Source organism: Erythrolamprus reginae, chromosome Z, assembly GCF_031021105.1.
Source record: "Erythrolamprus reginae isolate rEryReg1 chromosome Z, rEryReg1.hap1, whole genome shotgun sequence".
Taxonomy (NCBI): domain Eukaryota; kingdom Metazoa; phylum Chordata; class Lepidosauria; order Squamata; family Dipsadidae; genus Erythrolamprus; species Erythrolamprus reginae.
The window spans coordinates 146869174-146883793 of NC_091963.1; the positions used below are offsets into that span (position 1 = coordinate 146869174).

The window sequence follows — 14620 nt, forward strand, 5'->3', positions numbered from 1 at the left end:
TGAGTCAACCTTGAGCCTACTGAGATTCGATCTGCCAAACTGCTGGCAGCCGGTGATCAGCAGAAGTACTGCGTTGTAACACCGAGACTGTGTCTCCAATCCCTTGCGGGGTGGAGTTTGGCCAACTGAATGGAGATAATAGTGTTTTAATGGCCGGACTCTCTTTCTGTCACCAATATGGAGTTTTGTTCTGCAGATATATTATCAACGTGCCCAGAGAGAAATAATCTGTCTCTACCTGTGATCAAACCTAGGATTGTGGGGAGATATCGATCTATCTACCGTGTTTCCCCCAAAATAAGACCCTCTTATAGTTTTTTGAACCCTGAAATAAGCACTTGGCCTTATTGCCATGCATTCAAAAGCCCAATTAGGCTTATTATCAGAGGATGTCTTATTTTGGGGAAACAGGATATCTATCTATCTGTCTGTCTGTGTCTCTGTCTGTCTGTCTGTCTGTCTGTCTATCTATCTATCTATCTATCGTATTTTTGGAATATAAGATGCACCCTTTTCCTCCTAAAAGAGGCTGATAACTTGGGTGCATCTTATACTCTGAATGTAGCTTTTTTCCCCCCCAGCCCTAATTATCTGCTAATGATCTTCCCAGCTCTTACCTTGCAGGCTCTTTCATTGTTTCTCTCTGCAAACAATATTTTCCAAGCCCTACCTCTTTCCAGAGGTTTTTTCGTTGCTCTAATCTGCTCCGAATTTTTCTTTCCAGCCCTAACCAGATTATTATTATTATCATTATCATTATTATTATTTATTAGATTTGTATGCCGCCCCTCTCCGGAGACTCGGAGCGGCTTACAACAATACATAGTACAAATCTAATGGTTAAAAAGGACAGTTTAAAATCCTTATTATAAAAACAGTCATGCATCCCAGGCAAAGCATGCATAAAAAGATGCTAACCATGTTCGTAGCTCTTACTGGCTTGCAAGCTCTTTCATTGTTAACTCTCTCCGAATAAAGTTTTTTTAAAGGCCTAACCAGGGGATAAAATAATGTGCTGAAGCTGACCAGACTAAAGACGCTAGCCAGATGAATACCTGGCAAGCAGATTCTTTTCCTTATTTTCCTCCCCCAAAACTAAGGTCGTCTTATTTATTTATTTATTGGATTTGTATGCCGCCCCTCTCCGTTGACTCGGGGCGGTATACTCCAAAAAGTACAGTATCTATCTATAATCTTTTAGTGACCTCATCATCCCTTGCAGGGTGGACTCTGACCAACTGAATGGAGCAGAATGTTTACTGGCCGGATGCCCATCCTATCGCCAATGCGGAGTTTTGTTCAGCAGATACATTGTCATTGTGCCCAGGGAGAGAAATACCTGCTTCTACTTAGGATCGAACACATAGCCTCTTGATTGTGCAACAAGAGCTCCACTTCTAGGCCACAGTACTCACTTTCCCTTTCTTCCAATAAAAACACCAAAAAAGCTTGGACAAGCAACATTTTAATTCCGAAGGAATCGGACATTTTATTACATAAAACACTGGTCAAGTTGTTGAAGAACACTTCAACAACTTGTGGCCTCTGCTAACAGTCGGAGTTACAATGTAGTTTCTTGACGGTTTTTTAAATAGATCCCACAGCCTGCAGCGCACGCACCCCGTTCCTTTCGGTTTCAAGCCGCGGTTTCGGTGGACGTGTCGAGGAACAATTCTCGCAGTTCGGCGACGTCTTCGCTGGAGACATGGATCCAGCCGTCCGAGCGGACGTGGTACAGGTTGACCGATCCACCCGAGTAAGCATCGCGGTACGTGGCTTGATAGATCGCTCGGCGGGCCAGATCGTAGGCGTCTTCCACCGAGAGGTGGTGAGAGTAGCCGCGATCCATCACTCCATAGGCGTAGACGGAACCGGAGCCCACTGAGAACACGGTTCCTGAGATACGGTTTCCTTCGCTATCCACATAATACAGACCTGAAAGGCACAGCAAGGAAACCACTGTTAACGGAATTGACGGTCATTTTTCTACAATGGCTTTAACCGCAATTAAGCATGTGGCATTCTTCCTAAACAAATAAATTAAAACAAAATGGTTTTAATTAGGCTGAACATGCTTTCTGGTTGAAATCTGTGAAGAAAAATACTGGAGAAAATAATTAAAAAACAACTTTGCCACTACTTAGAAACAAACAACATTATATCCAACAGCCAGCACGGGTTTGTCAGAAACAAATCATGCCAAACCAACCTCATATCATTTTCAACACCATAACCAAATCAGTGGACCTACACAACGCAGTAGACCTCATATACTTGGACTTCAGCAAAGCTTTTGATAAAGTTGACCACAACCTTCTAATCCACAAATTAGGAAAAAACGGGGTAGGTTACAACACATGCAGATGGAGAAACAGTTGGCCATCCAACAGCACGCAACGAGTTGTCCTCAATGGTTCCAAATCCACATGGAAGAAGGTAGGCAGTGGGGTACCACAGGGTTCCGTCCTGGGCCCTGTACTCTTCAATATTTTCATCAATGACCTGGACGAGGGAGTAGAAGGGGAACTAATCAAATTCGCAGACGACACCAAGCTGGCAGGGGTAGCCAACACCCTAGAGTACAGGCTCACAATACAGAAAGATCTAGACAGATTAACACTATGGGCCCACACTAACAACATGATGTTCAACGTTGACAAGAGCAAAGTCCTTCATCTTGATAAAAAAAAAACCTAGACACACATACAGCCTGGGAGAAACCCCACTTAGCAGTAGTGACTGCGAAAGAGATCTTGGAGTCTTGGTGGATAATCAACTAAACATGAGCCAGCAATGTGCAGCAGTGGCCAAAAAAGCCAACACTATCCTAAGCTGCATCAACAGGGGGATACACTCCAAGACCAGGGAAGTATTAATACCACTCTACTACGCCCTGATCAGACCACATCTGGAATACTACATCCAGTTCTGGTCACCACACTTCAAAAGAGACATTGAAACTCAGGAGAAGGTGCAGAAATAGCAACCAAAATGATTAGGGGACTTGAAACCAAGACTTACGAAGAGAGATTGCGGGAACTGGGCATGGACAGCCTAGAGAAAAGGAGGGCCAGAGGGGACATGGTAGCTATATACAGGTATATGAGAGGTTGCCACAGAGAAGAGGGGACCACTCTATTCTCCAGAGCACCAGAGGGCCGGACGAGGAACAATGGCTGGAAGCTGACCAAGGAGAGATTCAACCTAGAAGTAAGGAAGACCTTCCTACGGTCAAAGCGATCAACCAGTGGAACAATCTGCCTGCGGAGGTTGTGAACTCCCTAACTCTGGACACTTTCAAGAGGAGAATGGGCTGCCACTTGGCTGGGGTGCTTTAGGATTCCTGTTCAGGCAGGGGGTTGGACTTGATGACCTGCATGGTCCCTTTCAACCCTAACAATAAATAAATAAAGTTTCTCCAAATTTTACCATCTTGAAATACAGATAGTCTGTATTTTCTTTTTCTTCTTCTCACCTTTCCAATTACCCATCTCCCTTTCTACTTATGATTATAACTTTGTGGCTTGTGTCTTTACGATTTATACCATTTTATTTGGTTTCCAAGTGTGATTTATGTTGATTGCTTATTTAGTAACCTATGACTATCACAAAATGCGGTATCTTTATGATTTATGATGAATGCATTTTTAAGGGTGATTATGATCATGGTTTATCACTTATAGCTTTTATGCGCACTGATGCACTGACGACAAATTCCTGGGTGTCCAATCACATTTGGCTACTGGGAAAGCAGGTTGCTGGAGTTGAGTGGGCTACGAGACCCCCTCCAGCAGGACGCAGCTTATATTCCTACCTTGGCATGTAGCACACCATTCAGCCCTTCCAAATAGGGGGAGGAGGGAGGAGGAGAACGGGAGAAGGGGGAGAAAGTAAAAGAAAGGAAAAAAGAGGAGGAGGAAAGATGAGGGAGGAGGAGGAAAAAGAGAAGAAGAAGGGGGAGGAGAGGAGAAAGGAAAGAAGCGGAAAGAAAGAAAAAAGAAAAAGGAGAGGAAGAGGAAGAGCAGGAAAAAGGGGAGAAGAGGAAGGGGAGGGAAGGAAAGGAAGAGGGAGGTGAGGAAGGGGAAATGAGTGAGGGGGAAAGGAGAAGGAATTCTTTAAAGTTTTTTTCTGGTCTTTTATTCTAAAGTTTTGCTAAGAAACCATACTTCGGCCATCCAAACAGCAGAGAGGCTGCTGTCTACAAAGAAATAAGCCATAGTGTAAACAGATGGGCAAGTCTTCAAGGAAACCGTTGCAGACGATACAAGGAGAGCGAATAATGGGGTTATTCAAATAAAAATCCACAGGGGGATTTTCAAAATTAGGACAGATTTTGGGGGGGGGGGGAAGAAAGACAGGAGACAGAGAGAGACAGAAAAAGAAATAGAAAGAACGAGAAACAGAAAAAGAGACATAGACACAAAGAGAGACAGATAGACGAGAGATGAGAAAGAAGCAGAGAAAGAGACAGAGAGACAGACAGATGAGAAATGAGACAGAAACAGAGGTGAGAGAGAGGGAGGCATAGAGAGACAGAGAAAGAAAGAAAAAGATGAGGTGAGATACAGAAAAAGAGAGAGAGAAAGAGACAATGGAGAGATACAGAGAGACACACACAAAGAGACAGATGAGAGACGAGACAGGGAAAGAAAAAGAAAAAGAGAAAGAGAGAGATGGGGAGAGAGACACAGAGGGAAACAGAGACAGACGCAACGAGACAGACAAGAAATGAGACAGAAAAAGACAAAGAGAAAGAGACAGACAGAGAGGAGACAGAGAGACACAGAAGGAAAGAGAGACTGAGAGATGAGAGAGACAGAGACACAGAGAGGAGAGAGACAGAGACACAGGGAAAGAGAGAGACACAAAGAGATAGACAGCAGACGAGAGACAAGTCAGTGGATGAGAGACCGGGGGGGGGGAGAGAGACACTATATTTACAGGGAACCAATGAAGGGCTTCGAGAGAAGATGGCTGGCTGGGGAATTCTGGGAGTTGAAGTCCACCCATTTTAAAACCTCGGAGGTGGAGAATCACTATGCTTGGAAGAATAACAATCCGAGAGCACAGAAGGGGGGGGGGCTGAAAAACCATGCCTATGATTGACATCCCGCTCCAAAATTTATTTGCTTCCCGTTCAGGTACTTCGGCAGAAATTTATTCCAGCCGCGTTATTTCAGAACGTGAACGGCAGCCATCCACGCACATTTTGTGACATTTCTCTCAAGTGCCAGCTAGCTTGATCCCTGGAGTTAATGGAAACGGATCTATTTACACAAGGCTCTGCGAATTTCTGGAGAATTTCTAGAGGGGCTTTGGGGAGGAAAAACCCTTCAGGCATCAGGCAATTTAAGTGAGATTTATTGCTTTTTTCCCCTCCCCTCAGGAAGGTGGCAAGCCTGACCAGCCGAGCAGACTCAGCACAACAGAACAGAACCGCAACTACAACACAACAGCCGAAGGGGCTTTTGGGCTCCTGGGTTATCTCTTGTCAAGCTTTGGCACAGCAGGGCAAGAAAAATCATGCACAGCAGCAAAACACCGCATACTTTGCAAAAAAGCCGAGAGCTGCGTGCCTCAAATTTATGGCGTAAGATAAAGATGACTAAATAAATAAACTGTGAGGTCTCCATTAAACGTGTTGGCACTCTGCTCATGAAAAATAAAATTAAAAAATAAAAAGGCACATTGCAAGATAGAATCAGTCTCAAATCACAGTTGTCTCTCGCCCAGTAACCTTGCAAAATTATTATTATTTTTGCAATGCTAGGAGTTTTCAATGGCCCTGGTTTTCGGTAAGTCCTCGATTTATGACCACAATTGGGCCCAAAGCTTATCTTGCTGAGAGATATACAGTTGTAAATTGAATTTTGTCCTGTTATATTGGAAGGGGGGTGACCCTTTGTGAGCTGGATCCAACGAAAATTCATTTTAATGTATGCTGATCAATGTGCACTCAAAGTGTGTGTGCATGGGGGGGGGAGGGTTGTAGGCATGCGTGGGGGAGAAGGAATGGGCACGTGCACACATGCTAGCGCACGCACACCCTTTTGGCATGCGAACCAAAAACTGTTCGCCATCGCTGCTCCAGACCGTTTCAGTGACTGTCCAGTCTTTTCTTAAAAATCTCCAGTGATGAAGCAGTCACAACTTCTAGTGGCAAGCTGTTCCACTGGTTAATTGTCCTCTACTGTTAGCAAGTTTCTCCTCAATTTCAGGCTGTGTGGACTTACTCCCAAGCTGACCTTTCCCTCCATCTGACAGCTCTGTGGATGCACACACTGGGAACAGGCTCCAGCTATTGGTCTGCCTCACTGATGTCTGATTCCAAAGGCAGCTGATAACTGTCAGATGGCCCTGGCCCCGTCTCTGCCTCCTATGTAGAGCCCTCGTCAAAGCCTTTCCCAGACTCCAGGATTGGCCCATGTTCCTCCCCAACCTCTCCTCACTCTCCAAATCTGCCTCCCACGGGTTACAACACCGCTGTAGCTAAAAGTGCACCTTAACAGAGAGAACAGAAAGCAAGCAAAGAAAAGAAACGCAACAACAGACATAGAGCTTTTCCAGCAAAATTCAATTTTAAAATAATAATAACAATTGCATATTGAGCATCTCAAAATCTGTTTTGAGTAACTCATTTGAAAGCAAAGAGAAAAGATGGGCTCCAAGCAAAAGAAAGCACAGAAAAATATCCAATTCCCAGACCAGGGGGGGATTTTAAACCAGTGGATAAAGAAACATTAATGGGAAAAAAAAGTCAGTTTGATTGATGAGAATCTTAAAAGACTGGTATGTGTAAAAAGAGTTCTAGAAACAGGAAAAAATTACGCAGATGAAAAAGGAAGAATACTAATGATATCTATTAGGATTCATAACACAGAGATTCTATTAGTAGCAATGTATTCTCCCATTAAAGACCAGAAAAATTTCTTTCTTAAATAACATCAAAAAATAGCTGAAATAATTCCAAAAATGTATTTTAGTAGGAGACAATGATTATAAAACTGCAAATAAAAAGATGCAAAAAAGAAGAAAAATACTTCCAAAAACATTCCACGAATTGCGCTATGAATTGAATTTAAGAAATTGCTGGAGAGTAAGGAATCAGGAAGCTAGTGAATTTACATTCTATTCAAAACCCCATAGGAGTTGGTCTAGAATAGATACGATCTGGGCAAAGAAAAAGGCAGAAACTTAATGAACTCAATAGAAATACAGTGGTACCTTTACTTAAGAACTTTTCTAGAACCGGGTGTTCAAGATTTTTTTGCCTCTTCTTAAGAACCATTTTCTACTTATGAACCTGAGCCCGGAAAAATTTCCCAGGAAATTTGAGAGTGGCACAAAGGCCCGGCCAGTTTCCTGCCATTCCCTCTTTAATCCCGGCCATCTCGGGCTTTTCTGGGCTGCCAGAGGAGTCTTTCGGTGGCGCTTAAGGAGGCTTTGGCTGCCCAGAGCGAACAAAGCAGAATGGGTAGATCACAACCCCTTAAAAATAATATGGAAAGGAGAAGGAGAAAAAAGTAGATGGATGTTAAACACTCAAATCTTAAAAGAACAGGAATTTATTTATTTATTTTTTATTTTATTACTTAGATTTGTATGCCGCCCCTCTCCGAAGAGGGGGTACTGTATACTGTATATAAATTGGATTAAAGGGGAAATTGAATTGTTTATCAAAGAAAATAATAAGATACATCATTACAAAACCTACGGGATACTGCAAAAGTGTATTAAAAGGCTGGCTTAGAAACTGGCTGATTTAGAAACTTAACTGGGTTAGTTGTTCTCTCTCTCTCTCTCTCAACCCAGATCCGCCACCTAGGGTCATTGTGGTGGAGGAAACAGGAGGCGGGATTAAAGGGTCCACTCCCTTGAATTATATATTTTTGAAAAAACGGATACAAATCCAGTAATAGAGCAGTGGAGTGGCCTAGAGGTGGAGCATTCGTCTCCCAATCAGGAGGCTGCAGGTTCAATCCTAGCCAGAGGCAGATATTTCTCTCTCTGGGCATGGGGAGAATTTATTTGCTGAATATACCATATTTTTTGGAGTATAAGACGCACCTTAGTTTTGGGGGAGGAAAACAAGGGGGGGGGGGAAATCTGATTGACTGCAGCAATTTGCCTCCCAGAAAACAGCACAGATAATATACACTATTTACTGTGTATTTCTGCGCATGTGTGCCTGACCCATAGAAATAGCAAAGAATTGTAGAAATGTACATTAGGGCAGCTCATTATTGCCACACAGTTTTCTTAAATGTAGTCACACTAACTCCTCCCAATTATTTAAATAGATCTACCCCAGACATGACTAAGTCAGGGTTTCCCTCAAGCTGCCTTGTCTTGATACTAAACAGGACATTGTTACATTTCAGATTATACTTTTATAGATCTTTAAAATTGATGTGGCTTTCTGGAAGGATAGTTATTCTCTGCTATTAAAAAAAGTGAGAATACCGCAGGGCCTCTTCACATCAATCATTTATTTTCTTCATTTTGTCTTTAAAAAATAACTGGCACCAGAGATCCATACTATCTCCATCCTACCGGTCTTCCTGAAAGCTGTTAAGACCTGGCTTGCTTTATCTATCTATCTATCTATCTATCTATCTATCTATCTATCTATCTATCTATCTATCTATCTATCTATCTATTCGATTTTTATTATTTATTTATTTATTTATTTATTTATTTATTTATTTATTTATTTATTTATTTATTTATTTATTTATTTATTTATTTATTACTTAGATTTGTATGCCGCCCCTCTCCGAAGACTCGGGGCGGCTTACAACTTTTCCAGCAGGCCTGGAATTAGGATTGATTGTAAGTATGCATGGTTTTTAGGATATTATAGATTTTATTGCACTGTTGATTTTACTGCTGTATTTTTATTGTTGTCGTATTTATGACAATTGTTAGCCACTCTGATTCCTTTTTGGAGTGAGCGGCATATACATACAAATAATAAATAAAACAAATACAGTGGTACCTCTACCTACAAACGCCTCTACTTTTCTAGATAAGAACCAGGTGTTCAAGATTATTTTGCCTCTTCTCAAGAACCATTTTCCACTTACAAACACGAAACTGTAGCCAGAAAAGGCAGGGAGAAGCTTCCGTGGGGCCTCTCTAGGAATCTCCTGGGAGGAAATAGGGCTGGAAAAAGCAGGGAGATGCCTCCATGGGGCCTCTCTAGGAATATCCTGGAGGACACAGGGCCTCCACCCTCCCTGTTGGTTTCCCCAATCGCACGCATTATTTGCTTTTACATTGATTCTTATGGGAAAAATTGCTTCTTTTTACAAACTTTTCTACTTAAGTACCTGGTGATGGAACAAATTAAGTTCCTAAGTAGAGGTACCACTGTAATTGAGTCTAAAAATTTGAATGTTCTACAGACATTTATAGTTATTAACTTACCTCCTTGCATCCACTTTCGGAAGAAAATAAAAATCTCCGTCTCTCTCCCAGCAATTTGCCTCCTTGTAGCTAGTTTCACTTTCAGTTTAGCAGGTGGTCAATCCTCAAATCACCTGAGGGTCACGGAGCTGATAATGAGTTGCTTGGTTTAATAGGCTCTGTTCTGTTTGTTGCAAGGAGGTAAATTGCTGGGAGGCAGAGTCCAAAGGGTGGGGGTAGCTGGGTGGTGTTACATTCGGTGTATAAAATGCACCCAAATTTTCACCCTTTTTTGGGGAGTAAAAAGGTGCATCTTATACTCTGAAAAATATGGTGATTCCGCATTGGTGACAGAAAGAGCATAGAAACATAGAAGATTGATGGCAGAAAAAGACCTCATGGTCCATCTAGTCTGCCCTTATACTATTTCCTGTATTTTATCTTACAATGGATATATGTTTATCCCGGGCATGTTTAAATTCAGTTACTGTGGATTTACCAACCACGTCTGCTGGAAGTTTGTTCCAAGCATCTACTACTCTTTCAGTGAAATAATATTTTCTCACGTTGCTTTTGATCATTCCCCCAACTAACTTCAGATTGTGTCCCCTTGTCCTTGTGTTCACTTTCCTATTAAAAACACTTCCCTCCTGAACCTTATTTAACCCCTTAACATATTTAAATGTTTCGATCATGTCCCCCCTTTTCCTTCTGTCCTCCAGATTATACAGATTGAGTTCATTAAGTCTTTCCTGATATGTTTTATGCTTAAGACCTTCCACCATTCTTGTAGCCCGTCTTTGGACCCGTTCAATTTTGTCAATATCTTTTTGTAGGTGAGGTCTCCAGAACTGAGCATTTGGCCAGTAAGCCCTCAGCTCCATTCAGTTGTCCAGATTCCACACCCGCAAAGGATTACGGGGTCATTAAGAGACGTTGATACAAATCCAATAATAAATGAAATGCACAGAAAGCATTCAGACCTTTGTCCCTTTTGTTAAGCTGCCGCCTGATTCAACCATTGTTGAAATTCAATTCTCCCCCCCACCTTATTAAACTACAAAAGAAATAGGTTAAGTTTTCCTCACCTGGTCCTCTCTTGTCCCAGCCACAGATCATGGTACCCATGGAGAGGCCCATGCCTTTATACTGGTATACCATATTGGCTAAGAGCTTGGAGGCCGCTGCCACCGAAATCCTCTCCTTGTTGCGGAGTTCGTAAATACGACACTGCCGGGCGAGGAGCCGTTCCCAGAAGCTGCAGTCCGCTGCCCCGCCGGCCATGGTGCCCAGCAGGTAAGGGTTAATCTCAATGATTTTTTTGACGGTCTGCGAAGCGACGTAGACACCAGCCGTGGACCGCGAATCTGCCGCCACAATCACGCCGTGCTGGAACTGGAGAAAGCAAGCGAGACCACTGAAGATCAAAAGGTACGTCAAAATCTATGGGGCAGACTTCAACTTATGGCTACAAACAAGCCCCAAACATCCATTGTTAAGCGAGTATCGTCAAATGAGTTTTGTCCTGTTTGACAACCTCCCTTGCCATCATTAAGTGAACTGCCGCAATTGTTAAGCCGGCCAAAAATAGTAACTTGGTCCCTGAGGTTGCTTATGCGAATCCGGGTTTCCCCATGGAGTTTGCTGGTCAGATGGTCACAAAGGGGGTAGACGTCACCGTGGGTTGACGCAACCGTCATAAAAACAGGAGTTGGCTGCCAAGCATCTAATTTTTGGAATAATTCGACAAAGAGATCTATAGACAAGAATGTTGTGGGAGAACTTTCAGGAGATGAGTCATTAGGGAAGGAAATCTCTACGGATGGTGATGTGGAACCTTTAGGGAAGGTAAAGGTTGAGATTAAAGAGGAAGAGAATCCTAGTACTGGTAATGTTTTGCTGAGGGAAGGTACTAGAGAAAGGAGAAAATCTATTAGGTTTCAGGCTAGCAGTGTTTACTAAGAAAGGACTTAGTGTTAAATGTATATACTGATACAATGACTCGTAAGTCAACATCAGGGATAGTAATAATGTTGGGAAATGTATTTGAGTTATATATTGACCACCTAGAGGGGGGAATGTTAGTACTATGTACGTAACTACTTGAGTTTGGCAATATATAGAATAAACCAACAATGTATGCTTATATGTATTGGAATACTATTGCTTTAAGAGCTAATGTTACAGATTGCCATAAGCAAATAATATTTTATGTACACTTAATGTATCTGGTTTGCATTACTGAATTATTACTCATATCTCTGGGCTATCAGCTGGATATCTACTAAACCTCCACATTTCCTTTGTATAGGTGTATCTTGGACAACTCAGATAACTGCACACTCCTTAACACGCGTGCCACAGGTGGCATGCAGAGCCATATTGGAGGGCACGCGAGGCATTGCCCTGTCAGCTCCAGCACACATGTGCACACTAGCCAGCTGATTTTCAGCCTTGGGGAAGGCCATTTCACCCTCTGGAGACTTCAGGGAAACTTCCTGAAGTCCCAGAGTGCAAAAAAGTACCAAAAGGCAAATCGGAGGTGCTGTTTTTTGAACTTCAGGGCTTCAGGAAGCTTCCAAGAAGGCTCTGGAGGACAAAAAAACAGCACAACTGGTAAAACAGAAGTCCATTTTTGCAAACTTCTTGTTTGCCTGTTTTTTCATCATCCCAGGCTTCAGTGAGGCTTTTATGCATATGTGGGGATGAGGGGAGAAATTATGCATGGGGTGTATATGCATACGTGCATGGGGAGGAGGTAATGGATGGGCACATGCATAAACACCCTTTTGGCCCGCAAACCAAGAAAGGTTTCGACATCACTGGTTTAGTTTCTCCACCTTGGCAACTTTTGGGGACTTCAAGTCCCATAATTCCCCAGGCAGCTAGGAATTATAGCAGTTGAAACCTTGACTGTCAATGATTATCAATTACCTGGACTGTCAATCCCCATAGTTGGGAACTGCCAAACTTGAGAAACATTGCATGATTGGCTCAGGAATTCTGGGAGTTGAAGTCCAAATGTCACAGAAGAGCCAACTTTTCCTACCCCTGGGTTAAATCTCCCTTAACTCCTTTTATTCAGTGATCCCTTTCGCTTATTTTTCCATGAAACATGGACCCTGCAGTACTGTGGGTTAAAAGAGATTATTCTAAATTCAGCGCCATAGCTGAAGAGTTTGGAGGACTACAATGGTCCCTTTTCCAATTACAGGCAGTCCTTGGCTTGCAACAGTTCATGTAGTGACTGTTCAAAGCTATGAGGACACTGAAAAATGACTTGTAACCATTGTAGTGGTCACGTGACCAGAATTCAGACCCTTAGCAACTGGCTCCTATTTATGATGGTTGCACTACTCATGTGATCCCTGACAAGAAAAGTAAATGGGGAAATCCGATTCATTTACGAACGTGTCATTCATTGAACTGCAATGATTCACAACAATGGTGGTAAGAAAGACCATAAAATGGAACAAAACTCGGTGAACTAACGTCTTGCTTAGCCACAGAAATCTTGGGCTCAATTGTGGTGGTAAGTGGAGAAATACGTTTTACAGACAGTCCCTGACTTACAGCAGTTCATTTAGTGACCAAAGTTACAGCACTGAAAAAAGTAACTTTTGACTGTTTTTCCCACTTACGACCTTGGCGGCATCCCCACGATCGCCCAATGAAAAGTCAAGATGCCTGCCTGGCAACTGCTTCATAGTTGTTGTTGCCTTCTGACCAGCAAAGTCAATGGAGAAGCGGGATTCACTTTATAACGGCATCACTTAGTAACAGAGGCTCAATTGTGGTCGTAAATCGAGGATTACCTGTAAAACTAGCGCGAGGGGAAATGGAATTTCTTTTTTAAAAAAGCAACAGAATTTCGCAGCTTTTGTGAAGCCCTTAGCGGTTTCCCAGGCCCACGGTGTTTTCCCGTGTGGTCGCTGGGCCCCCACCAGGTCCGTAGAGCCTCCAGCTCCTCTCAAGTCCACCTTGATTCCCCCCACCGCCGGCCTACCTTAAAAGCTAAGGTGGTGGTCCCGTGTTCCAGCTCGATTCTGGCGTCACCCGCCGTCAATCCGGCGTAAGGGGCGGCTAACGCCAGGTCCCCGGACATCTTCGCCCCGCCGCGAAATCCTGGCGACTCCAGGCCGAAAAAACCGGACCCATTCCAGGCCAGTTGCGGCTCCAGCACACTAGCCAGCGCCATGCTAAGTGAGGGCAATTCACCGTGACTCAGGAAAGCACTTGCGGCCTCCAGCCTATATATACGCTGGGCGCCATGTTGGGTGAGGGCAAGAGACCCCGTCAGATTGCAAAAAAAGACGCGACGGCGCCGGACCAGCTGTTTTGGATAACAATGGAGATGCCATATTGGATGAGGACAAGATTTAGCTTCAGCGCTGGATTAGCTGCTTTAGATAACTATGTGGGACGCCATGTTGGATGAGGGCAAGGACGAGCTTGAGACACCGGTTGATGATGATTTATGACAGGGGTCTCCAACCTTGGCAAAGCTGATGGAGGAATTCTGGGAGTTGAAGTCCACAAGTTTTAAAGTTGCCATGGTACCTCCTGCTTTATGAGAAGAGGAGGGCGGACAGGTTTGGGGCTGGGAAGGGAAAAAACCTTCAACATGGAATTTATTGTTGAAATCCAAATTTATTCCACTTTAGGGAAGTAAATAAGCCAAAATAAGTCAGTTTTGACTTTTGCAGGATGCAATCTGTGCCATGCCCAGAAGTTCTCCCAAAGAACTCACTGCCTCATGATGGCATGGAATACAAATTTATTTTAAAAATAGCAAATTATTTACTGTAACGTTCACACAAAGGGCAGTTTGGGTTAGCAGTTAAGGCATCGGGCTCTAGAAAGAGGAGACAATGAGTTGTAGTCTGGCCTTGGTTACCAAATAGGTAGGTAGGCAGGCAGGCAGGCAGGCAGGCAGGCAGGCAGGCAGGCAGGCAGGCAGGCAGGCAGGCAGGCAGGCAGGCAGACAGACAGACAGAAAGACAGACAGACAGACAGACAGATAGACAGACGACAGTCAGACAGACAGACAGACAGATGCATACACACATATACATACGTAGACATTAGAGGTAGGTAGGTAGGTAGGTAGATAGGTAGATAGATAGACAGAGAGACAGACAGACACAGAGATACATACGTAGACATTAGAGATAGGTAGGTAGGTAGGTAAGTAGGTAGATAAATAAATAGA

The 14620-nt window shown here is 43.3% G+C and overlaps 1 protein-coding gene across 1 annotated transcript; it reads right to left on the minus strand.

The window, feature by feature from the left end:
- Positions 1-1449: 1449 nt before the first annotated feature.
- On the minus strand, positions 1450-13650 carry PSMB5 (proteasome 20S subunit beta 5). Its single transcript, XM_070729196.1, has 3 exons — positions 13415-13650; positions 10497-10803; positions 1450-1935 (listed from the first exon to the last, which is right to left on the minus strand). Exons 1-3 carry the CDS (start codon positions 13604-13606, stop codon positions 1637-1639), a joined length of 798 nt encoding a protein of 265 aa, XP_070585297.1. The 5' UTR covers positions 13607-13650; the 3' UTR covers positions 1450-1636.
- Between the last annotated feature and the right edge of the window lie 970 nt (positions 13651-14620).